This window comes from Nilaparvata lugens, chromosome 4 (genome assembly GCF_014356525.2).
Source record: "Nilaparvata lugens isolate BPH chromosome 4, ASM1435652v1, whole genome shotgun sequence".
NCBI classification, from domain to species: domain Eukaryota; kingdom Metazoa; phylum Arthropoda; class Insecta; order Hemiptera; family Delphacidae; genus Nilaparvata; species Nilaparvata lugens.
In genome coordinates this window covers 73,110,050-73,135,244 of record NC_052507.1, presented here as the reverse complement: position 1 = coordinate 73,135,244, position 25,195 = coordinate 73,110,050, and the positions used below count along the sequence as shown (strand labels likewise).

The 25,195-nt window shown below is 34.7% G+C and overlaps 3 protein-coding genes across 3 annotated transcripts; 2 read left to right on the top strand and 1 right to left on the bottom strand.

The window, feature by feature from the left end:
- Positions 1-278: 278 nt before the first annotated feature.
- On the bottom strand, positions 279-16,143 carry LOC111049171 (lysM and putative peptidoglycan-binding domain-containing protein 2). The gene is made up of 3 exons (XM_022335185.2): positions 15,881-16,143; positions 11,296-11,549; positions 279-1,569 (listed from the first exon to the last, which is right to left on the bottom strand). The coding sequence occupies exons 1-3, from the start codon at positions 16,046-16,048 to the stop codon at positions 1,293-1,295; spliced, it is 699 nt and encodes a 232-aa protein (XP_022190877.1). The 5' UTR covers positions 16,049-16,143; the 3' UTR covers positions 279-1,292.
- Positions 16,144-16,575: 432 nt separating this feature from the next.
- Positions 16,576-25,041, top strand: LOC111049172 (E3 ubiquitin-protein ligase RNF180-like). The gene is made up of 2 exons (XM_039426413.1): positions 16,576-16,950; positions 24,483-25,041. Exons 1-2 carry the CDS (start codon positions 16,747-16,749, stop codon positions 24,633-24,635), a joined length of 357 nt encoding a protein of 118 aa, XP_039282347.1. The 5' UTR covers positions 16,576-16,746; the 3' UTR covers positions 24,636-25,041.
- LOC111049069 lies at positions 19,110-24,011 on the top strand. Its single transcript, XM_039426390.1, has 3 exons — positions 19,110-19,580; positions 20,546-20,617; positions 21,176-24,011. The coding sequence occupies exons 1-3, from the start codon at positions 19,535-19,537 to the stop codon at positions 23,581-23,583; spliced, it is 2,526 nt and encodes an 841-aa protein (XP_039282324.1). The 5' UTR covers positions 19,110-19,534; the 3' UTR covers positions 23,584-24,011.
- Positions 25,042-25,195: the final 154 nt, after the last annotated feature.

The following is a 25,195-nucleotide window of genomic DNA, read 5'->3' as shown; positions in this document are numbered from 1 at the left end:
GAGTGCCAATTATTGTTACCCCTATCCAATTTTGAATACGGGGTAATGTATTATTAAGGCTGTGCAAAGGCTAAAAATAAACTTTCTACTGGTGATATTTTTCAAAGTTTTTCGATTTGTATATCATCAAGCTATCAAAATGAAAAAGTTTTCTCAGGAAAACATATTTTTTCGATCATCACTTTTTGAGATATGAGCGCCTCAAGTTTAAAATTTTGGGACAGAACATTTCAAGTTCGGTAAGATATAAATCCATTCGGTTTAGAGGATAGATTCTTCATGGTATTGTTGATCTATAAAACAAAAATTTTCTGAAAAAATCTTTTTTTGGAAAAGTTATTCAATTTAACAAAAATAACTCAACTATTCAAATTCTCAAATAACTTTTTAAATTCGGTAAGAGATAAATCCATGAGATTTAGAGGATAGATTCTTCATGGTATTGTTGATCTAATAAAACAAAAATTTTCTGAAAATATCAATTTTTGAGAAAGTTATTCAATTTACTAAAAATGACCAAACATAACTTTTAGTTGAGTTAATTTTGGTAAATTGAATAACTTTCTCAAAAATTGATATTTTCAAAAAAATTGTTTTTCTAGATCAACAATACCATGAAGAATCTATCCGCTAATTCTCATTGATTTATCTCTTACCAAACTTGAAATGTTCTGTCCCAAAAATTTAAACTTTAAGCGCTCATATCTCAAAGAAATCAGAAAAAATGTTTTCCTGAGATAACTTGTTCATTTGGATAGCTTCATGATATACAAATCGAAAAACTTTGAAAAATATCACCAGTAGAAAGTTTATTTTTAGCCTTTGCACAGCCTTAAAGATACCGAATCAAATGTTGAGATTACACCATTATTTACCATACATGAAAGTGTATTTCAATAATTTTCGGTACCGTAGTGGATCAGAATGAATATGAAATATTTGGCAATTTTCGGTAGCATATTACTTTGGGTGCACACTGTTCATCGTATCATAAATAACTTTGGATACAAACTGTTCATCGTTACCGAGTGGATCAGAATGAATATGGAATATTGAAAATATGAGGATCAGAATGAATATGAAATATTCGACAATTTTCGGTAGCATACTTTGGGTGCAGACTGTTCATCGTATCATAAATAACTTTGAATACAAACTGTTCATCGTTACCCCTAAATTGTTAATGAGAGTTCATTGTGACACCTATCCAACATTGACCATTATAAGTGGGGCGCGTTGAGGTTGCATGAGGTGTTGAGGTTGGCGTTTCGCGCATGCGCATTGAGCAACTGCTACAACTCGAACATTTCGTCACGCTGCTGCTCTAGCCGCTGCAGCGAGCTGCGAACCCTGCGGCCCTGCGTCATGACCAGCGGCACATCCGAACAGTTGCTGTTGACGCTGCTAGCACTGTTGCTGCGATGGTTGTACTGTTGGTAGGACTGCTGCGGCTGGTAGGGGTCGTTGCTCAACTGCTGTTGCTGCTGCAGCTGCTGCTGTTGTTGGTGCTTGAGGCGCGACATCGGCGCGCGCCGCTTCATGAACAGCTGGTCGTCGGATTCTTTGAAACTGCAATATAAAATAAAATTTTCAACTCCTTTGAAACTGGAAAAATAAAATGTTCACCTTGTATTTAATGTTCAACTGTTGTACCTTTCCTCATGTTAATTATTTGTACACTATGAGATAAATAAATAAATAAACTTCGTTGAAACTGCAAACAAGTTGTGCTGTTGAACAAGTGGAAAATTACAATTGTTATTGTAAAAATCTCAATTTGTACATAATGTGATGAATAAATAAATAAACTTCTTTGAAACTGCAAATGTATTGTGCCGTTGAACAAGTGCAAATTATTGTTAAATTATTGTTAAATTATTGTTATTATTGTATAAATCTCAATTTATACCAAAGTTATCAACAGAATGTTGCCCACAAATAGTTTTTCTTTTTTTAGAAAACTAGTTGCTGTTCTCACATGTAGAACAACAAAGTGAAAAACTTGATGCCATTGCACTGATGTGGAGAAAGATACTATAACAGCGTTGCCGATTCTCAGCCTTGCCTCTGCCATTTATTTTATTCATTTTACAAAACACTATAATCATAATATAGTTACGGTATGACATTGGAGGAAAAACTAGGCTGAGCCTGTACGATTTCTCTCCAAAAATTTTGATAGAATGTTTATGTTGTCCAAAGGTTAAGTTTATGAAATCACACACTGCTTCGTCACTTGATTTTTGGTTCAGGAATAATGATTTGAAAATATCTATAGATATTAGCCATCTGTAGAGGATAGCTAATATCAGTTTATCTGATGTAATATTAACTGTTCATTCTTACTTACAATAATAGATTCATACTTGAATATATTTCTCAATAATAATTGTATAATACATTTTCATAATTGAGATTAAATATTTTATGAATTAATCATACATCTACATTGTTAAAAAACTATCTGACAACGTTACGGAGCTATAAAAGGATAGCACTATCAGCTTTGTCGAATGATATGTTATGTTTGAAGGGACGGATTCAAAGATCCAAAGGTTCGAAGAACCTCACACGTGAACCGAAGCTTATTGTGTGTCCCAAAAGTATGTTAAATAGGCAAACCAACTCCCGTGTCCTGTACAAGATCCAGGAGATTACGCATTACTTCCTGTTACGAACTTCTGTGCCTCTAAAATCAACCAATCTCTTCCTCGGACGTCCACGATCTCTTCTTCCAAATGGTGGGTCATAATAACCTATTTATCCACAGATAACCTATTTGGTTGAGGAACGAGAGTAAAAAGTATTTAATTTTTAGTCATATTCGAATTAGTATTGAACATTTATTTCACCAAGATAAAACATGGAAAATAAAAAATTCATATCCACATCGCAGCAAATTATTTAATTCCTCTCTGCTAATTTACACACACTCTCTCTCATTCGTCACTTCTTTTCTCCCTCAATCATCAGTTTCCTCTCATATTTTCTATCCTTTCTCTTCCTACTCTTCATTTCCTATCCTTTCCCAACACCTTTTAATCTTTCTCTCAGCATTTCTCATCATCTACTCCTCATCTTCCATCTTTGTTGTTCCCTGTACTAACAACCCATTCATCACCTGGTTGCTTGCAGCCAAACAGAGCTCTTCTCCTTACCCCTAGACTCTCGCAATCCAGTGTGATATGCTTGGCAGTCTCTCCAGACTGATTGGTCCTCGTGACATACGTGAGTTCCACTCCCGGCCTTTTTTGCAGGTCCTTCCGTTGAGGGAGGGGTCGCCAAATTGCCTCTAGGGCGCCTAGCGCTTGGCCACCCTCGACTCAGCCTCTTGACCCACATTTGTACCTGGAGTTTCACCCATCTCTGGTCACTTGGTTTTTTTCTTTTTGCCCCTCCGAAACTTTGCAGGGTTGAAAGCATCACCTCTCCCAAGAAATCTTGCCTGAATGGCCGCCCCTCTTTGAGCAGTGGCGAGGTTTGGTCTCTCCACCCGCAAACTCGCGACCTACGTGAGTTCCACTCCAGGACTTTTTTGCAGGTCCTTCCGTTGAGGGAGGGGTCGCCAAATTGCCTCTAGGGTGACTGGCGCTTGGCCACCCTCGACTCAGCCTCTTGACCCAGATTTGTACCTGGAGTTTCACCCATCTCTAGTCACTTGGTTTTTTTCTTTTTGCCCCTCAGAAACTTTGAAGGGTCAAAAGCCTCACCTCTCCCAAGAAGGTTTGCCTGAATGGCCGCCCTTCTTTTTAAACAGTGGCGAGGTTTGGTCTCTCCACCCGCAAACTGCTCGGTTGCTCTATTGCATCCTCAGGCATTCCTGCAGATTCTTGTTTTTCTGGACTTCTGAAAAGCTCATCCTCCCTCTCTAGTTGGGATGGTGTGATTGTGCTTACGTTATCCATGTCGCGATCAGTAGAAGCCTTCTCAATATTGATAGCTCTACATAAAGAGTGCAACGGAACCTCCTGTGTTTCTGAAGCACTCATTTAGATTTAGGAAACTGCCCTGATGAGGCATATCCCGATGGGTTTGAAGTCAAGGCAACTTCTGGAGTTGCCTTGGGGTTTGGTTTGTTCATGTGATTCCCATGAATAGCTAGGGAAGTGGAGTCGACCCAAACAGAGCCCCGCATGTCCAGGCAAGGCAAAATACTACAGGAGACGCCTGGTGTCCTGCAGGTATCTTTAGAGATCCCATATTAAAGCACCACCCATAAGCACGGTACACATCACACCTTGGGTTGGCCTAAGAAGAAGTAAGAATAGCTAAGGAAGGCCGTCATCTCTGTAAAATTAATAACAGTAAAAAAATGATTTACATTAAGTATATTAATTTGTATATTAATTCTATATGGTCTTTACCACGAATGAATAAACGGAATTATTGAATGATCTAAATAAAGGGGAGAATAGATAAAGAAAGAAAGAATGGCAAAAAAACAAGTCAATGGAAAAAGTGTTATTCTAGAAATGAAAAGTTCCAAAACATATTAGTCGAATGATAGCAAGGATAGCAACACCAACGTTAATCAAATACTACCATTATAATGTGGCATTCTAGAAATGAAAAGTTCCAAAGCATATCTGTCGAATGATAGACAAGGATAGCAACACCAAAATAGTATTAATCAAATACTGCCATTATAATTTGAAGCTCAGTATAGGCAGTTGTGTTGAGAATGTCGGACATAGAAGACGCAAATATGGCTATGGCTGACTGAGTCATTATAGCCAGCCACTGTACAGAAAGTATCTGAAGATATTGAAATAAATAGATTGAAATTGAAATATTGGGTGAGACCCTCGTTGAAGGCCAGGGATACATAATATGCAGTTGCAGTGACATGATAGCTGATCTCCGAGATTACATCGATCTGTTGAGTAGTGAGCTGAGTTGCAACGGCAGAACTAAAAACTCTCTGAGTGACTTCGAGTATTTGATTTTGTTGATCGGCCATAAAATCAAGAAACGTGACACAAATTACTAAGAAGTAATACCAGTTCAAGAAACGTTAGCAGTCTTCCACAAGTTGATGCTCGTTTTGAGCGCAGCAACAAGTTTTCAACCTATTTTCGACAACTTTCTTTGATCTTTATCGACACTGAGTGGGAAACAGAAAAGAGTTGAAAACAAGGATTTCCAACAGTTGACAACAAAAATTTTCTGTGCTTTCTAGGAAATTGACAACAAATTGCCGCAATTTGTTGAAAACTTAGTTTACAAACTCTGGTGTAAACGTGGCTCAAGAATAATAAATTAGTAGAGTTCTTAAGCCAAGTTGTCAACTGAGTTTTCAACAAAAATTGCAGCAATCTGTTGGCAATTTCTTAAAAAAAACACACACACTGCAACATTTTGTCATCGACTTGTGAAAATTCTTGTTTTCAATTGCAAATAATATTGGAACAATTCAACACATAAATCAATAGTACTAAAAACACTTTACTCACATGGGCTATATTTTAATAAATGAATAAAAACAATATAAAAATCTTGAAGTACCCTTCATTTTTTAAAAACTTTAAAATAGTTCAACAACTAGTTTCGACCCTAACTTAGGTAGGTCATTTTCAAGTTGAAATAAATTGATTTAACAACCAAATCATTTATTTAAAAAATTCAATTTATTAAATCATTTATTTAAAAAAAAAATCAATTTATTTGAACTTGAAAATGACCTAAGTTAGGAACGAAACTAGTTGTTGAACTATTTTAAAGTTTTGAAATAGATTGATTTCAACTTGAAAATGACCTAAGTTAGGGTCATTTTTAAAAGTTTTTAAAAAATAAAGGGTACTTCAAGATTTTTATATTGTTTTTATTAATTTATCAATAATACTGCATAAACATAAATTAATGTTGTCAACCAGATTTTGACCAGTGGTTCACAACATTACTTTGTGTTTATTCATTATGGAGAAATACCACAAAATCATCCACAATACATATATAACGATAATACCGATTTTTTGTTATTATCATTTTAAATTCAATGCTTTTCGCCGTTTAAGTTGGGAGAGCAAAGGCTTGCGCATAAATGGCTATCAACTAACCAACTTGAGATTTGCAGATGATGTGATGTTAGTGGCAAAAAGTGCGGAAGAGATGAGAGAAATGTTTGATGAACTTATAGAAGCCAGCAAGAAAATTGGTCTGTGTGTGAATGCAGGCAAAACAAGAGTTAGACGAACTCAGACACGGTAAGAATTGATGTTACAGGTGGTAGAATAGAATATGTGAATGAGTATGAGTACTTGGGCCAACTGCTTTCTTTTGAGAACCGAACGGGAAAGGACGTGAGTTTGAGGATAAACAAGGGTTGGAAAAATATTGGGCACTGAAGAAGATATTCAAGGGCGACTTTTCGAATGAATTGAAAGCGAAATTGCTTCTGAAATGTGTTTATCCAGCTTTATTATATGGTGCTCAGACTTGGTACCTGACGGCTCAATCAGACAAGAGACTGGAGACAACGCAGACGAAGATGATAAGGAGTATTTTGGGACTGCGACTGCATCTTAGAAGACGAAACACAGACTTACTGAAGCAGGTGATGGTGAAATACCTACAAAAAGAAGCTCACCCGATAAAATGGAGATGGGCTGGCCATGTGGCAAGGATGACAGCAGAGCGATGGGCGAAAATATGCACGGAGTGGATACCACGAGATCGGGCCAGAGGGAGAGGGTGAGAGGACGTCCAGCGTGCCGATGGAGAGACGAGCTCACCCAAAGAGTTGGAGATATGTGGCCGACAATAGCCAGGGACAGAAAGAGATGGGAGAAAATCATCAAGAAATTGTAAATTTGTAAATAGTTATTGAAGTTACTGTCAAGCTGCCAGCACAAAATATCATTACCTCATATATGAGGCTTTTGTTCTATTTAGAATGTCAATAAAGCATTATTATTATTATTATCATTTAAAATTATGTTATAATTTTAGGGGGACTAATATTATAGGTGAGGTAATCTCATTCATTGATATCAAATGTTCGCGTCATACAATATACTACTTGTTAAACGCAGATAAGAGAATAATTGTAAAAAATTAATTAATTCAAGGCTAAGACAAAAAATGCATACTATTCAATGGATTGATTGTTTTGAACGAAACTATCTTTCAACAATGTATTACTACATTTTTATTTGAATACCAAATAGTGATAATGAAAAGAATAATATTCAAGCCGTTACATAAGAATCTTATCACGTTCTACTCCACTTGATGGACCCAAACAAATAGAAATGTCAATCGTATCACAGTCATTTCTTGACTTTACATTTGCATTGTTTTTATTAGTTTGTTTATTAAAGAAATAAAGAATAGGAAAATTCTAGATTTAATATAATACGATTTGAGAATAGAATGAATCAGACGCTTTTACTAGAGAGTAGGCAGCAAATTTGCAAGTTATTGTAGCTACACATTGTTATAGTGTACAATTATTGTAAGGTACACTAGGAACTAGGAAGCTAGATAAGATTAAATTTCGATCAGAAGAGTTCGAAATTTAGTTTCTAGTTTATAGATTGTTAATTTTCAATCAAAGTAAAAATAAATTCTGGTTTCTTCCGTGGATAACACCGCATACATTGAACCCTATTTTCTCTTTTTGTTCTTGCTGCTAAGTATATCCTTAATTGAATAGGTAAAATTTGTTCCAAAGTAAGCTATATTGTTCTAAAATACTTCCAATTGAATATTGACTTGAAAATAAATGGATATATTCATAATTTTCTCAATTATCAGAAAATCAGGCCCTCTCAGAAAATCAAAGCTTGATCCAATATGATTGTTTATAATTGCTTGTCTTTATAATTATTTATGAAGAAATGAATCAACGTAGGCCTACTCAGAAAAGGACAAGTGTATGACAAAAGATTCGCATCAGATAATAATTTAACAGAAAATAAGGCCCTCTCAGAAAATCAAAACTTGATCCAATATGATTGTTTATAATTGCATGTCTTTATAATATTATTTATGAAGAAATAAATCAACTATTTATAAGGACAAGTGTATGACAAAAAATCGCATTTCTGATGAACTATAAAAATGAACTCATTAAGCTCTAGTCTAAACAACTCTGAAATAACGAGGTGTGTTGATGTAATAATGCAATAAGAAATGCAACTTATTACTTATCTTGAACGTGCTAGATTATGTTTATATAGCAATAATGGACAAATGCTGTCTGAATTGATTCTAGAATATCACGTATCATTTACGAATGAAATGCATTCCATTATCACGCTACAGTAATTAGTACTGACTTGAACAATAGCCTATGCCTGCTCTGTCAATCATGGAAGACGAAACTAATTATTTATCAAAATAGAAACCAAATGCTTAGTAGAATAAATTCTTATAAAATGACAGCATTCATACATTCATTTATTACTTAAAGAAGATACACCATGTATGGAATACTTCGTAGCCTGAAAGCTGCCAATTTATTTTAAAACCGTTTAAAATAGACCATTTTTTCAAAACAAAACTTGATTAAAATTGAAAAAATGTACAGTGTTCAAAAGCCACCTCTACTCCTCAGAGCCCCCCCCCCCAAAAAAAAACATACGAGTATTTTTGCAGAACAGCCAAAAAATTGAGTCTACTAATTTTCAGATGATTCCTTTAAAATTTATTGACCGAGCGAAGTGAGGTCCAAGATTCAAGTCGACGGTTTGGCATTTCTCTTAATGTTTAAATGTTTATATGTTGCGCATTTACGGCGAAACGCGGTAATAGATTTCATAAAATTTGACAAAATTTTAAATTGCCTTTCTAAATTGCGCGTCGACGTATATACAAGGTTTTTTGGAAATTTTGCATTTCAAAGATAATATAAAAGGAAAAAGGAGCCTCCTTCATATGCCAATATTACCGTAAAAATCAGACTATAGAATTATTCATCATAAATCAGCTGTCTAGGAGGCCATAATACTACCAGTTCAAAAACATCGAAAATCTTGAAAATGTATCTTTCCATTAACGTTAGTAGACAGTTGACTATAATACTACCCGTTCAAAAACATCGAACATCTTGAAAATTGTATCTTTCCATCAACGTTGTAGACAGTTGCAGCCAGACCTGATAACAGCGCTCACACTCACATTCCGGGACGACACGTCACGGTACGATATAGGACAGAAAGCTCTATGTTTATTTAGGATTTTTTCTAGACATTTTTAATTGATAAATTATTTATTAATTTTTGAGAAAACACAACAACAGGTCAATGTAACTCACTGAGCGCGAGGTCTACTGTTCACAGAACTACTAGTATCTTACTTCCATGCAACAGTTTGAACTGATTGATTAGACTCAATCAACAATAAATAATGAAGATTTCGATTTCAAACTGAATTTAGTATACAAGCTGCTGAAATGAGATTTTTACGAGCGTTCAAAGGTTGTACTAGATAGGATGAAATAAGAGCAACATACGAGCTGAGCTGAATGTAGGACCGCTATTGGATATACTGAAGAAAAATCGATAAAACTGGTTTACTCATTTACTCAGAATGCCATCTAATAGGCTCCCAATATAAGCATGGGAGTACAAACCCGAAGGAAAGCGAGGCATAGGAAGACCAAGAAAGAAATGGAAATAGCCTAATCCTAGTAAAAAGATTATGAGATTTCAATTTGGATTCATACAAAATGGATTTAATAATAATTGGATTTATTATTATGCATAATTCAGCATGAGGTCATGTTTGTAGCTACAACGTCAAAGTATCTTGACCTTATTTCCAATGAATTTCAGTTTTGCTGGGCAGAAATAGAAAACCATTGGTTCTTAAGTGAGTGTTCGCATATTTGCATACTAAATTATGCGTGAATAGTCAAATAAAACTAATTTATTCGGCATTCTATTTGAGTTAAAGTCAGCAAGGCAGTGATTCATTGGAAAGCTCTAGCAGTCCAAAGTGTATCATCAAATAGGGCTGATTAGGATAGGTTGGGAGCTGCTTCATAAAATTTAGAAGACTTGATGGGCCGAAATAGATCAAAGTACATGTACAGACATTACAAGTATACATAGAGTCGAAATAAATAAAATAGTACTAACTATTTTAGTAATAAAATAGTACTATTAGTTATCGATTAGTAGTCGATTTTCTGTTGTTTTAGTTGTAAACATTTACAATACAACTATTTATTCATTTATTAGGTTAAAACATCACAATATTGGAATGAAAAAACAGACATAAGCCTAAAACTTCTTCTCTCCCTGAATTTAGTAAAATTAAATTGTTCAAATTTTATTTTAACTGTTATTAGAGGTCAACATTTAACAATACTTGGAAAATTAATGTTGATTAGTCGTCGCATGGAGGCTTTGTAAATACAGTAAAATTAGATTTTCATAAATTATTCCAAGAAAATTAATGTTTTATCGTAGATATGTTGTTAATGAATATCAGATCCTTGATAAACCATTAATTTTAATATTAATAATATTTTATTTAACAAAATTTATTAAAAATAATAATATTATTAAACAAAATTTAATATTGATCTTGTTTGTTGCAACCCAACACAAGGTTATTACTAACTGTAGATCAAACGTTGGTAAAACCTTGTGATATAATTACACTAACAATATCTTTATTAGAAGTGTTTATCCTCACCCTTGGGGTATAATCACATTGTATGCGTACATGTGCAAATGCACGCTTGGTCAAGCTTGCAGACAAGAAACAAAATCTGAAAAAAACAATAGGACCACTCACACTGAACGCGTGCACTTGCTGGTGAGCAGCTATATAAGTTGCAACGCGTTTCAATAGCTCTTTCCAGATTTTGTTTTTTGGCTCATGCATGATCTGATATACACTTGCACATTCACACTTCCAATGTGATCATACCCTTATGTCGAACGATGGATTATGACACCATCGATCCTACAAGTATGGGTGATGGATGAAGCAGACGTTATTAACCTCATTCAGACTAATTATCAAAATTAGGAAGATAGATAGTGGATACTGTTGTTGGTGAGATGTTGTGATATCTATCAATAACGAAAACACTAGGATTTTGTCAAAAATATAACTTATTTATTGTAAAATAACATATTTCAACACTAAAATCCCAGCCCCAGTGATGACACCATTGGTATCGAAATATGTTTGTTATTTTACAATAAATGAGTTATATTTTTGACAAAATCACAGTGTTTTCAGATGAATAGGTTAGGGTTTATGTTTTTGATTCTCTTCCAATTATCTATTTGATGTAGTGAGTGAAATATTGATTAATGTTACAAGCCAGTTACTCACATGCTATTTCCCTGTGCAAGCATGACCTGACTCTTGGTCTCTGCTATAGCCGAGTCGATCTTGTTGAGAAAGTCGTTGTAGTTGTCGTTGATGCCGTTCTGCCGCGGCGAACTGGGCGAACAGGCCGACGAACCGGACATGCTCACATCGCTCGGCGACGAAACACTTTCCGAGGGCACCGGGATCAGAAGACTCTCTCTCAGAAATAAACTATCGTTCGTCCATAGTCGGTTGGCACGGCGTATTTGTTCGGTCTGCAAAGAAAAAAATGGTAAAACTGATAGGAAGGAAACAATAATTAAAAATGTTATTGTAATAAGTAGTAAGGTTACTGCAGCAGTAATGAGGTTCCATAGGAGAGCAAGAGGAAAGACAAGACGTGATAGATGGCGGAAAGAGAGAGTGAGAGGAGAAGTGGGAAGAAGAACTCTGATGGAGGACATTAAAGAAAGGCACAAATGTATGGAAAGGCATCATTGCAAGCCGATTTTTGCTAGGCTGGGTACTCTAACAGTAATCTGCTGCCTCATGTACGTGAAGAAGAATCAACAAAATTTGTTGACTCGGACCGATGTGCATCACCACAACACCAGGCATCGAGAGCTGTTTGACGTCCGCAGGGTGCGCCTCCATAAATCGCTAGTATACTATAGGAGCCAGCAGTACGCTGCTTCAACAGGCTGCCTGCAGGGGTGAAGCAGTTGGACCTCAGCGGGTTCGAGAGAGTTGTGACCGGTTCCTGAGAACCAGGGCTTATTACGATGTACAGGAATATGTGAATGATGACCTGTCTCAATGTCTCAAATATTATCAGGCTAAAGTGCCATTATGTTGAAGAGCAAGGCCTCATATGTGATGCGGAAAGCGAAAAGGGACCCAAAGTCGCACTTTGAACATTTTGAGATAATATTTTTGTATTTTTAAGCTATGAATTCCTGACAATTCAATGCAAAATTCAAATTTTTATCTGTAAATTTGAAAAAGTTATGGCAGTTTGAAGTTTTCATAACTGAAATGGTAGTTTTGAGAAAAACGCGTTTCAAAGTTTGATAACATATTATTGCTTGTTTACTTCACATACTTAAGAGATAAATTATACATCAAAACAGACTTTAATGTGTCAACAATCAAAAAATTGATGAAAAAGTTCCCCCTTCCTCTTTACTCTTCCCCCCCCCCACCACAATTCCCTACCACTCTTTTATCCTCTCATACCTCTACTGGCCCCATTTATCCTCTTTTCTTTTAAGGTCTACTTGATAATCATTATCCCTTATATTATACTCCTTCCCTTTATTCCTACCATTTCAATTTACTCCTCACCCCCTCATCACTGCCCCCTCTCCCACCCCTCTCTTATCCTCATCATTCTATTATAGGCCATATTCATCCCTTTTTCACTCCTTTCTCCTTAGTATACTTTGAAATTAGTATCCTTAATAACTATACTCCTTCCCTTTATGCCTATCCTCCCCATCTGCTCGCCCCTCTTCATCACCCCCCCCCACTCCCACCCCTCTCTTATCCTCATCATTCTATTATAGGCCATATTCATCCCTTTTTCACTCCTTTCTCCTTAGTATACTTTGAAATTAGTATCCTTAATAACTATACTCCTTCCTTTATGCCTATCCTCCCCATCTGCTCGCCCCTCTTCATCACCCCCCCCCACTCCCACCCCTCTCTTATCCTCATCATTCTATTATAGGCCATATTCATCCCTTTTTCACTCCTTTCTCCTTAGTATACTTTGAAATTAGTATCCTTAATAACTATACTCCTTCCCTTTATGCCTATCCTCCCCATCTGCTCGCCCCTCTTCATCACCCCCCCCCACTCCCACCCCTCTCTTATCCTTTTAATACCTCTATAGGCCCTACTTATCCCCTTTTCACTCCTTTTAACTTAAGTAGCTTATACTTATAAATTATTATCCTTAATTATTCTCCTTTCCTTTACACCTACCCTCCCTATTTTCTCATCCCCCTCCATCACTCCCACAAGCTCGTTCATAACCCCCATGTCCCTATCCCTAAAAACTATAAAATAAAAAGATGGAAAATACAAACAATAAAACTACAACTAAAATGTTTTCCCTCTATTCCAAATACCAGTGAATTCAAACAGCTGTTTCTCTGCCAATCACTTTTCACCTGATTACCTTTAACATTTTTTTTGAACTCTCTTCCAGAGCTCAAGCATTAGCTTTTCTGGGAGAGCCCATTATTTCAATATTAAAATAAAAGAAAATTGAATATGCTTTCAAATTAGTTTAGATTATAATTAGTTATAACATTATAAGAATGTTTTTTGTATCACTTGTTTGTAAAAAAAGAATGGCAATAAATTAATTGATTTGATTTGTGGAATAGCATGGCTGCCAACAGTGTCTTGTTGGATAAAATGTTTATTTTAACAGAAATAATGTTCTGTATGAAGTATGGAACTGTACTAATTCTCTTCAATGCCAAAATAATTCATAGCAGGTTATTTTGTGCAGCACTTCCATATGCAGTAGTGTGTTTTAGAAAAGGGACCTCTTGTCACACAATGTTATTTCTCCATAACGACTTTGGGTCCCTTTTCTTAAACAGAACATAGCTCCACTATTCGATTATTATCGAATACAATCGATGTTTTCCAACAGTTGATGTTATGTTTAACCTGTACAGAATGAAGCAGACTAAATTAATCGACTAAAAACCGAGTATCGATATTTTTGACATTGATCACTTGATTTGCCTCTCCTGAAAAATTTTCTCCAGCGACTTTGGGTCCCTTTTCGCTTTCCGCATCACATATGATATAATTTTTTTTTCGATCTGAACTTGATCATTTTAGTGGTTTTTGTTATATTTTTTTTATTCATGACATGACGCCATCGATCCTACAATTGTGGGTAATGTATGAAGAAGAAGGTATAAAGGTATAAGGCAACTCAAGTGGTTTGGGGACCTCACCAGAATGCAACAATGTCGCCCGGTGAAGGAAGTGGTGGAGGCTAGAAGGGAAGGAAAGAGACGGAGGGGTGGACCTAGAGGGTATAACTGAGAGGGTTATCTGGAGGCATTGGGTGGAGAGAGAGGCAGGACGATGCGAGATATGAGAAGAATGGCAGAGGATAGGACAACGTGTAGGAGATGGACAGACGATTGTACCCTTACGCAGTAGTGGCAGAAGGGGGAAAGATAAAGAAAAAGAGGGAGATATTTCTTGTAATAAAATTACATTTTACACAAAACTCCTTTTTTATTTTTAGTACTAAGAAGTATTTTTAGTTTAGAAGTATACTTGAAACACATTTGCATAAATTTGACATGCATAATCTTAATTCAAGATTATTTTATGTCGATCTATGTTTTTAACTTGAATCAACAAAATTAATTAGTATGAATAGTTATGTGGAAACTATTTTTAAATAAACTTAATACCGTACCATAGCCCTTCTTCATTTATTTTTTTTTTTTTTGCTGCTGAGAGTGATGCCTAAAAAATCTCCAATTATGTTTGTGGGTGAATAAGAGGTGAAAGATGATTTACTTCTACAACTTGGAAATGTATTAGGATAGGTCTAAGTTATGTTTAATATTATGAAAAATAATTAGGCCTATGGTTGGGATAAAAAACAAAGAGAAAATTTGTAAGTTGACCAGCAAAACGTTTCTCAACATTTTCATATATTTTCTATAAAGGTAAAATACTTCTTTTTTGAAACAATAAAGTTTTTTATAAAATTAACGCCTTGTTTAAGCACTAACAGCAAATAAGCTTTAATTAATCCAATATAACGTTTTAAATGGTTGCCTTTGAGTTTATAGTATCTACACTATTCTTCTTTCACCCATCTATAAACTAATATCCATCCTTTCAACTTTAGTTACATCTAAAATATCACCTTTCTTAAAAAAACAACTAATATAATAGGTACCGTACGGTAGAATAAATTATTTAGCCCGAATAAATTGTTTGACACTGCCTATCTGGAGATCCCAGTGCTTGGCAACAACTTCAAGTATTAAAGTAATTAGCCTAAGTATAAGAATAGATTGGTAACTTATGATTTAGTAGACTTGACAACATCCACACTTATATCCTAGCTTTTTACCATAGGCTTACATACTGCTACGCAAATATGGATAACAAATATAGCAGAGAAGAAATAATGCAGTGTAACCAAATCTATATCAACAAATGCTGAGCATTTGTTGATATACTAGTATAGGCTACATAATCTTAGCTTAGTGAGTGCTTTTGATTATACATCGTATTCCTTCGAGGATCTATTGTTGAGAAAAATGCACAGTCCTGATGAAAGTGATTTTTATGCAAAAACCGGATAACAAAAAACTCAAAATTAAGAACCCTATTATAAAATATAAATGAATCTATTTAAACAAAAATATAAGTTTTGATACATTGCCAATTCATCAACTTATTTACTAGGGTCATATTGTTATAAAAAAGTACCTATTATCATTGACTTTGTTTTAGAATGAAGATTTACAAAAATGAATTAATTACTATCAATAACAGGCTATTATATTCATAATAGATAAACTTAAATGTTGATACTAAATCTTCTTACCGTTATTCCATACTTTAAAGCTAATCCTTGAAGGGTGTCATTCTTTGTAACAGCATGTTTTATGAAATGTTCCTGTCTTTTCATATGATTGCTTGTGCTTCCATACTTTTTTAATGTTTTGGCCGAATCTCTAATAGACTTTCTTTCGTCCATAATACTTCCTGCCATAGTCCACTATTCTAAACTAAATTTATAAACAACTAAACACGAAATTTACAACAGCACACACTTCCAGAAGACATCTTTCACCAAACGAAAGTCAGCTGATTGCTGAAAGCTGATTATTATGTAAAATAGTTTTGATAATAATCGACATTGGAAGTCGATATGTCAAGTCGAAACGAAACAGGTACAGTATCTGAAAATAAAAACGTTCTTCATAAAAATTTGAAATTCCTTCAAAGAAAATATACATAAGAGAATACGGTAAATAATAATATTATTGTGATTTGAATCAGATTTTTTCAAAAATACTGACACAAAAAGTCTGACGAAACTCTTTACAATAATGTAAACAACAAAATTATTGTAGTGTACTACAAATATTGTTAATCCAATTTTCATTTTATTTTTAATCACCGTATTCATGATTCATTTTAAATATTAATTTTAGAAATGAGAACAACAGAATTCAATAGTCAATTATTTAAAAGTCGATATCAAGAGAAGTATCGAGATAGGAAAGTCGAGTCTCGATTATAAGTAAAATTGAGATACCTAACCTGAACCACAACCTAACCTCATAAAATTTGACAGAATAAATATTAGATAAAGGATAAACTAAGTAGTAAAGTTTTATAATGTGATCCAATTGAATATCAAGGTATTCAAGTGTTGTTATTTTCATTTGTTTTATTAGCAATAGAATGTCTAACCTACAGCTCAAATGTAAAAAATGTCGAAATGTTTTGACCGAAGACTTCAAAAAAGGTCCATTGTCAGCACATGGACTTTTATTGGACACTGAGAATGTACGGGAAGCAAATAAGCATTGCTTAAAAAAGTCACCTGAAGTTTTTTACTTTGTCGAAAACTGCATGCCGAGGTGGATTCGTGAAAGAGTAGACGATGTAAGTTTTTACTCTAGTTTGTGATTAAATTAATATAGTTTATAAAGTATTTTAGGTCCATGATGTAGTCTATTCAGAAAAACCACTAGAACATGTCAAATAGTAAATTATGAAGAATAAAGATAATATTCACAATAACAAAGTCAGAAATGTAAAAAATCACCAGCAAAAACTAGGATTATCCACCATCAATCTCTTTACCGCGCCCTGAAATCACCTGGCCAGCAGATATCTTGCTGCTTTGGTGAAAAGTCTTGTTGATAGGATAGGTAGGTATTAGGCAAAACCAGTTTGTGTCATGCTCTGCCTCTAGCAGATAAGGTACATCCAACATATGGCTTTCTCTTGTATCATAAGCATAAAAACTCTGCCTGGTGGCAACCTCATCTTCATTTGCATAGGTTCTGCAAAGAGGATAGAAAAATAAGAAATACTGTAAGTATCCTTTTTCTTACAAAGAGAGGACGGCGGCAATGAGCTAGTCTATCAACCCCACAGATAACCCGCAAGACTTTCCTCTGCATGCTCAATACTTGTCCAACATCCGTAGCTCTACTCCAGAGAACAAGGGCGTACAACAGGATGTTCTAAAATAAAGCGGAGTAGCAAACCTTGAGGTAGTGCATGGGAACACTATCTCTTAGCTCTCTCAGTAGGAAGACTACCCTGCTTAGCCCACAGCAAACAGCCTCCAAACAACAGGAACAGCACATGGACTTAAAAACAATAGCCTCCAAACAACCTTAACTGGTTCACGACAGCTTCATGTCCAGAATCAATCCAAGCAGCTGTACTGTAGCAGACTATTATTCCTTTCTATTTCTGAGGCTGAACAAATTGTCTGTGTTCTCTATTCATTGAGGAGTAAGAGGTTTGTAGAAAACAAGTTTGTTGCAAACACCCTGACTCAAGCATAGCTGTCCTCAACTCCTCAGGACTGCAGCCCTTGTCAAAGTGGGTTCAATTGATTTTGAATTTTTTGTGTGTTGAATAAGAATTAGAATATGACGTTGTCTGTAACTATGATCAGTTGAATGGCAATAAAATTATTATTTATTCAAAGAAGGTCATGTCAGCAGACTACTGTGAGTATTTTACTCTCCACAAATAATGGTTTACAGTGCTCCATCATGTTTTTCTCCAATATCGTCCTCAAGGCCCACTTTTGTATTCTCAGGACTCTGTCAAGGTGTGTCTGGGATGCCGATGTGAGGCAAAGAGTGAGTGGTATGCTATGAATGATGTACTTTTCTCTGATATGTTTCTGATTCTTCGTATAACATACACGGCAGATGCTAACCTCTTGCATAACAGCTCTATATGTTTTCTCCATGTTAAGTGACAGTCAATTGTTATCCCCAGGAATCTTGTACAGTCTGTCATCATTGAGTCATCATTTGTTTGTCTCTCATCCGGGTTGCTTCTGACTGGAGCGAATCTGATGTGGACTGTCTTCTTCCTATTAATGGTCAACTTCAGTCTATTGCATGTATCTGTGGCCTCTTCCAGTGCTGTCTCGACAATTTTGTGTGGGTCTTGAAGCTTCTGCGATGGTATCAAGATAGTGGTATCATCGGCAAACAATATGCAGCTGTTTCTGTTGTCAATTTCCTTGGGAAAGTCATTGATGTAGACAAGGAACAGCAGTGGTCCAAGGATGGATCCTTGGGGCACACCCTGGGACACTGCTCTGAGTGAGGATTTGTAGTTTATAAGAGCAGTTTTCTTGTGCTGCACTATTTCCACATACTGCTTTCTGTTGGTGAGGTAGTCCTCTATCCACTCCAATGCTCTTCCCTCTATTTTCAATTCTCTCAATTTCAGATTTAGGATGTTCCAGTCTAGTGTGTCGAAGGCCTTTTGAAGATCTATAAACAGTCCCATAACAGTATTTTTCTCCTCCCAAAGTTGGTTTATATTGTCACACAATTCAGATATTGCAGTTGTAGTGCCTAGACGTTTTCTAAATCCATGCTGTTGTGCTGTTATGAGTTTGTTGCTCTCCAGATGCAGGATAAGCTGGTCATATACTGCTCGTTCGATAATTCGTATTATTCGATAATTCGTATACTGCTCGTCAACATTTTTCCACACTAATAGGACATTTGCATATCCTCAAAATGATCAAATAAATGACGACATAGAGTAGTTTTGAAGGAACCAACCCACAAAATTCAAATTATTGAGTTTGGTTCACCAGTGCATTATTCATGCCAGTTTGTACATTTAGCTGAATGGAACCAACTCTCAATCAGCTGGAAATATTTTTTTTTTAGTTTTATTTTATTTCTGGAAATTGTATTTGCTGTAGTAGTTTTAACAGAAAAGAACCAAGCTTGGTTCTTTAATAAACATACTACAACAATTTGATAGTATAGAACCAAGTGGGTTGGCTCCCGATTTTTGAACAGATAAACCTATGAAATATTTCTTCAGAGAGGAACCAAGTGGGTTGGTTCTGTTCAGCTTTATACTGTATGTGCTACAACATCAGCTGTCATCACTGTCATCAGCTTTAATACTGTGTTGCTATTCAGGTTATGTCTGATTAGAAGATTCAGTTGTTTATAGTAAGTCGAAAAGAATGTCAAGAGGACAATACTTGGTGGATTTGGCCAAAAAGAAAACAGGTAAGCTTCTTTCTCAGTTTATTTTCCTCAGTTAAACGTCTTTATTATTATTAGTGTTTTTCAGAAGTCAGTTTTAAGGTTAAGCAACTCCTATGAAACTGGGCCTGATTGACTATGAAAATAGGCCTATATCAATGAAATAAATTTTTATTAAAATTTTTTAAATTTATTGTAGGCATAATTTTATTTTACATGCCCATTTGGCGTCAAATTTCTAGTTGCAACCAATTTGATATGTTATTCTGATGATAAAAACATACAAGTTTCGCGGCGCTCACACAGGTTAATAAATAAATAATCGAGTTCAAACTTTAAAGTATCACAAATTTGAAGCCTGAACACACAATAAATGCATGAACAAGCATAATCCTACATTATTATAATTATAAAGGTAATATATTTATTTGAGATGTACTTCTAGGCCTATATGTTTAAAAGTAATACAGTAAAATGAGCAAAGAATTATTTCAATACTCTTGTCAAAATTTGTTAACATCTATGGATAAGGTTTCGGCTTGATATTTTAAAATAATATTGTAATATAAGGTTAAGTGGAAGAAAGACTTGATAGTCTTAACTTCGCCTTTAATAAAGAATTTTTGAATTGAATATAAGACAAGCAAGAAAACAACAAAGATTACTCTCTTATAAATCCAGCTACCATACCTCAATGGTTGGGTTATGAAGTAGTGATTAAATAACTACATAATGGACTCCTGTATTAGCTACCGCACTAGTAGATACCCGCAACTAGATTCACTAAAACACTAGGAGCGCACTCCAAATGAGAGGAAATTGAATGAAATTAAATTTGATGTATCTTTGTTTTCACTAAAAAACATTCCCTATATCCAGCGCACGTGGCAAAACAGGTGGAACTGTCATTTGAAGCCTGAACACACAATAAATGCATGAACAAGCATAATCCTACATTATTATAATTTATTATTATGCATTTATTTCAGGCGAGTCAATCAACAAGGACTTTGATCAACCAAAGCCATCCAATCAAGGCCTATTTGAATCACCTGATAAAGGTAATACATTTATTTGAGATGTACTTTTAGGCCTATATGTTTAAGAGTAATACAGTAAAATGAGCAAAGAATTATTTCAATACTCTTGTCAAAATTTGTTAACATCTATGGATAAGGTTTCGGCTTGATATTTTAAAATAATTGTAATATAAGGTTAAGTGGAAGAAAAGACTTGATAGTCTTAACTTCGCCTTTAATAAAGAATTTTTGAATTGAATTGAATATAAGACAAGCAAGAAAACAACAAAGATTACTCTCTTATAAAGCTACCATACCTCAATGGTTGGGTTATGAAGTAGTGATTAAAGAACTACATAATGGACTCCTGTATTAGCTACCGCACTAGTATATTCCCTATATCCAGCGCACATGGCAAAACAGGTGGAACTGTCATTTCCTTAGCATAAAAGCACACAATTAAAAAAGTATTATATAATAGTATTTTTCCAGAAGGTATTGTTTCAAACATTTTTCCTTTCATCTGTATGGATTCAAGAAAACACAACCTTAGTTTATGTTACTAAAAATAAATAATGGCTCAATAATGGTTTTTTCCAGATGGTGTTCCTCTGCGAAGTGAAGAACATCCAACTTCTGACACTGGGGACCTTCTCACTGGCAATACTGTTGTAATGGACATTGATGTAATTTCAAATAATGATGATCCGGAATTCTTAGAAGCCCTGCAGCATGGACAAATAATTATATATCAAGATCATTTACCAGCTGAAGTAAAAGATCATACTTCAACAGAATTAGACTGCAATGAAAATACCTCTCTTTTAGCAAATGCAGTAGTGCAAGATAGTGTTTTAAATATTTCTAGTTTAACTGATTTAGGCCTACTGAATAACAGTGATCTGATAAATACGCTAGATGATGAAGGCATTCAGTCTAACAATACGATTGAAACATCAAAATCTTACTATAATGATCCTGACTGGACACCAGTTTTTGACAACAGTTATCATTCAGACAAAAGTGGAAGTGATTCGGACAAATGTGAAGAAAACTTTGAAAATAATAATGATGAAGAAACTATCAACAACGGATTACAAGGTACGGCCAACTCTGATAGAAAAGCAAGAGGAAGAAAAAGAAAGTTTCCAGAACAAAACAAAGAAATCGCAAAAAAGAGAAAAAATAGCAATCTTACATATTACAACAGCAGAGGCAACCTTCAAGAAAAAAAGCAATTTATAGATGTCCAATGTACTTGTAAACAAAAGTGCTATGATAGTGTAAGTAAAGCTATTAGAACATCAGAATATGATAAATTTTGGGAACTGGCTGACTACAATGCCCAAAACCTATACATAACATCATGTGTTAAAGAAGATGTAAAAAAACGTACCTATGGAAGGGATACATCAAAGAGAACATTTTCAAGGGTTTATAAATTACGAAATATACCTGTTTGTCGACAAATGTTCACATCAACTCTCAGAATTTCTTCAAAAAGGGTGAATACAGCACTTGTTAAAATGAGGTCAAATATTTTGCAAGACAGACGTGGACGTGACCAAGGAGGTAGAAACCAATTAACTGATGACCAAATAAATCATGTTAAAGATCAAATCAACAAAATCCCAAAGTACAAGTCACATTATAGAAGGGAAAACAATGATTGTGATTTTTTGCCACCCGAAATGACACTGCAAAAAATGTACAACAAGTATATTGAAGAAAAAATTGAAACTTGTTCTCTTCAAAAGGAGTACAGTATAAGACAGTTCAGCTGTGCAAATCAAGAAGAAAGAAAAGGAATAATAAAAAGTATTAATGCTGTAAGCTTTTCTTCTTATAGAAAAATATTCTTAAAGCACTTCAATTTGAAATTTAAACCGCTCAAGAAAGACACGTGCAACACCTGCGATAGTTTTGCAGCGAGAATAAAATCTGCATCTGAAGAAGAGAAGATTGAATTACAAGAAGAGCATAATAAACATTTAGACTTGGCTAATGAAGCTAGACAACAGCTAAAAGAGGACGGTAAACAAGCAAAGCAAAATAACAAACTTGAATGCCTTACTTTTGATTTGGAGAAAACACTCCCTTTGCCTCGAATCCCTACAAATGTAATTTTCTATAAGAGGCAACTTTGGTTCTATAATGCTGGTGTGCATTCACTGGGAACTGGGAGGGGGTTTTGTTATGTATGGACTGAGAGTGAAGCAGGAAGAGGGGCACAGGAGATTGGTTCCTGTCTTCTCAAACACATTGAAAATTATGTGGGAAGAGAGGTAGAAGACTTAGTACTCTGGAGCGATTCATGCGGTGGACAAAACCGGAATGTGAAAATTGTCCTGATCTTGAAAGCTTGTCTTGAGGCCCACCCTTCCTTAAAAACAGTATCCTTGAAGTTTTTAATGCCTGGTCATAGCTTTCTGCCGAATGATGCAGACTTTTCTGATATAGAATCGGCTCTAAAACATGTGCAAAGATTGTACTTGCCTCAAGATTACATAGAGGTGATTAAAAATTGTAGAAGAAAGAAACCTTTCTGTGTTAGTAAAATGGGAGCAACAGATTTTATCGGAACTGCACACTTGGAAAAAAAAATTGTGAATAGGAAACAAACAGATGAAGAGAGCCCAAAGAAAATAAGTTGGTTGAAAATTCGAGAGATCCATCTGAAAAAAGAAGAACCAATGAAGATATTTTCTAGGACAGATTTTACATCGACGTATAATGTCATTGACATCGAGAAAAAACCAACAAAGGGACGTAAATCTACGGATGCTCAGTTGAGTTTCAAGGATACGCTGATTCCCTTATGGCCAACTGGGAAAGAAATTGCTGCACCAAAGCTGAAGGACCTCAAATCAATATTACATCTGATTCCCAGCGATGCCAAACCATTCTATCAATCACTTCATGGCGATAGATCAGTGATTGATGATATTGATGGTTATAGTGGTCATCTGGATTTTGAAGTTGAAGTTGAGGATGAAAATACAGCCTAAAGCAGTATTTTCCAATAGATTTAAACATTTTTGTAAGTAAAGATTTAAGATGTTCATGATTTTACAATAATAAACGCATTTTCTTGTGAATGTTCTGTTTTGATTATTTTATCCTGCTGTATAACTCACTTTTGAATTTTTTCAGAAAGGAACCAAACCTCAGTGCTCTTTCTGCAAAATAAAGTTACTCATTTTTCATTTAATGCAGAAAGGAACCAACCCACAAAAAGTTTAGATATAAAATGAAATACTGAATTTGAAGGCAAGATAACTTTATTAAAAAACAAATAAAAATACTAGTGATTCAGTACAAAAAAAAGAGTTATATCCCATTCATATTACATTTACAGTATCAATTAAACTTTGGTGGCTGTTTTCCCAAAACTGTCCATGTGTTGATTGGTTCCTTTCTGCTTAATGCCGTCCAATTGGTAAATGTAGATCAATCCAGAAATAGTTTCCCAGCGAGTTCTCCTGCCCCGGGGCAATACCTACTATTACTTATATTATTACTATTACTATATTATTATTATTACTTATATTATTATAAGTAATAGTAGGTATTGCTTCAGGCCCCACAACTAATTAATGACGTCATAACATGTAGATTGATTCTTCCTAGATCATAGTAGTTTATCAATGTAACTTTTGTTACTGTATCGATTTTTTATTGGATGGAATACTATCTAAATTTTAGATTAAAGACATTTGTATACTATTAAATATAAATAGTAGGTATTATATATTAAAAAGTAATAGTAGGTATTGGTATTGCCCGGGGGGCGCATCAACATTAATTGTACGATTAGTAGTAGTAGTAAGTAAATTGAGTATCTCATAACATTGAATATTTTGTGAACAAGTATTTCTAAGATGTATTTATTTGCTTTGTTTCACAGGCTAACTGGTTGAAAGGAAAACTGACATGTGCACAATGCTCGGCCAAACTGGGTTCTTTTGACTTCGTGCATGGCTCAAAGTGCGACTGTGATGCTTTTGTTCTACCGCCAGTTCACTTGATCAGAAGCAAAGTTGATTATGCGCCATATTGATATATTACCATAATGTTCATTACAATCACAGATGAATGGAAATTTTAGTCCTTTCATCTGATTGATGTTTCTTAATCTCCTTTGAGTACCGTATGTAATTTAATTGTAAGTACCGTATGTCGGGATATGTAATTTCAACAATTTTATTAATGTAAATATTGTGCAAATTTTATTTTATACAAAATTAATACAAATATGTATTAAACACAAGATTAATTTTAAAAGCTCAATTTTAATTTCTTTCTGGGAATTTTTCAAATCATGTTAGTTGTCCTTATCATAAACTTATGTAGTTTCCTAGACTACTTTTCTTAGATAATTAAATTTACTCTAAATCTTATACTAGATTCCTAATTTTTACTGAATATTGGATATTTCAAAGTAAACTATAATACTATGAGAGATGAAAAATGTGACACTTTTTCAATTCACCTTCAAATGAAATTTTTGGATCACATTACAAATTCCATTTTGACAAGATGTAGGGATAAATCTGTTAATTAATATGTTGGGCACAATATCATTATAGTGTATCATAATATTAAAGTTTATCATATATT

Coding starts and splice junctions, on each gene's coding strand:
- LOC111049171 (XM_022335185.2), bottom strand. CDS start 16,048: ATGGCAGGAAGTATTATGGACGAAAGAAAGTCTATTAGAGATTCGGCC. Junction 11,550..15,880: donor CTTTAAAGTATGGAATAACG/GTAAGAAGATTT, acceptor TTTTCTTTGCAG/ACCGAACAAATACGCCGTGC. Junction 1,570..11,295: donor CTTGCACAGGGAAATAGCAT/GTGAGTAACTGG, acceptor TTTATATTGCAG/TTTCAAAGAATCCGACGACC.
- LOC111049172 (XM_039426413.1), top strand. CDS start 16,747: ATGTCTAACCTACAGCTCAAATGTAAAAAATGTCGAAATGTTTTGACC. Junction 16,951..24,482: donor TTCGTGAAAGAGTAGACGAT/GTAAGTTTTTAC, acceptor TTTGTTTCACAG/GCTAACTGGTTGAAAGGAAA.
- LOC111049069 (XM_039426390.1), top strand. CDS start 19,535: ATGTCAAGAGGACAATACTTGGTGGATTTGGCCAAAAAGAAAACAG. Junction 19,581..20,545: donor TTTGGCCAAAAAGAAAACAG/GTAAGCTTCTTT, acceptor CATTTATTTCAG/GCGAGTCAATCAACAAGGAC. Junction 20,618..21,175: donor ATTTGAATCACCTGATAAAG/GTAATACATTTA, acceptor GGTTTTTTCCAG/ATGGTGTTCCTCTGCGAAGT.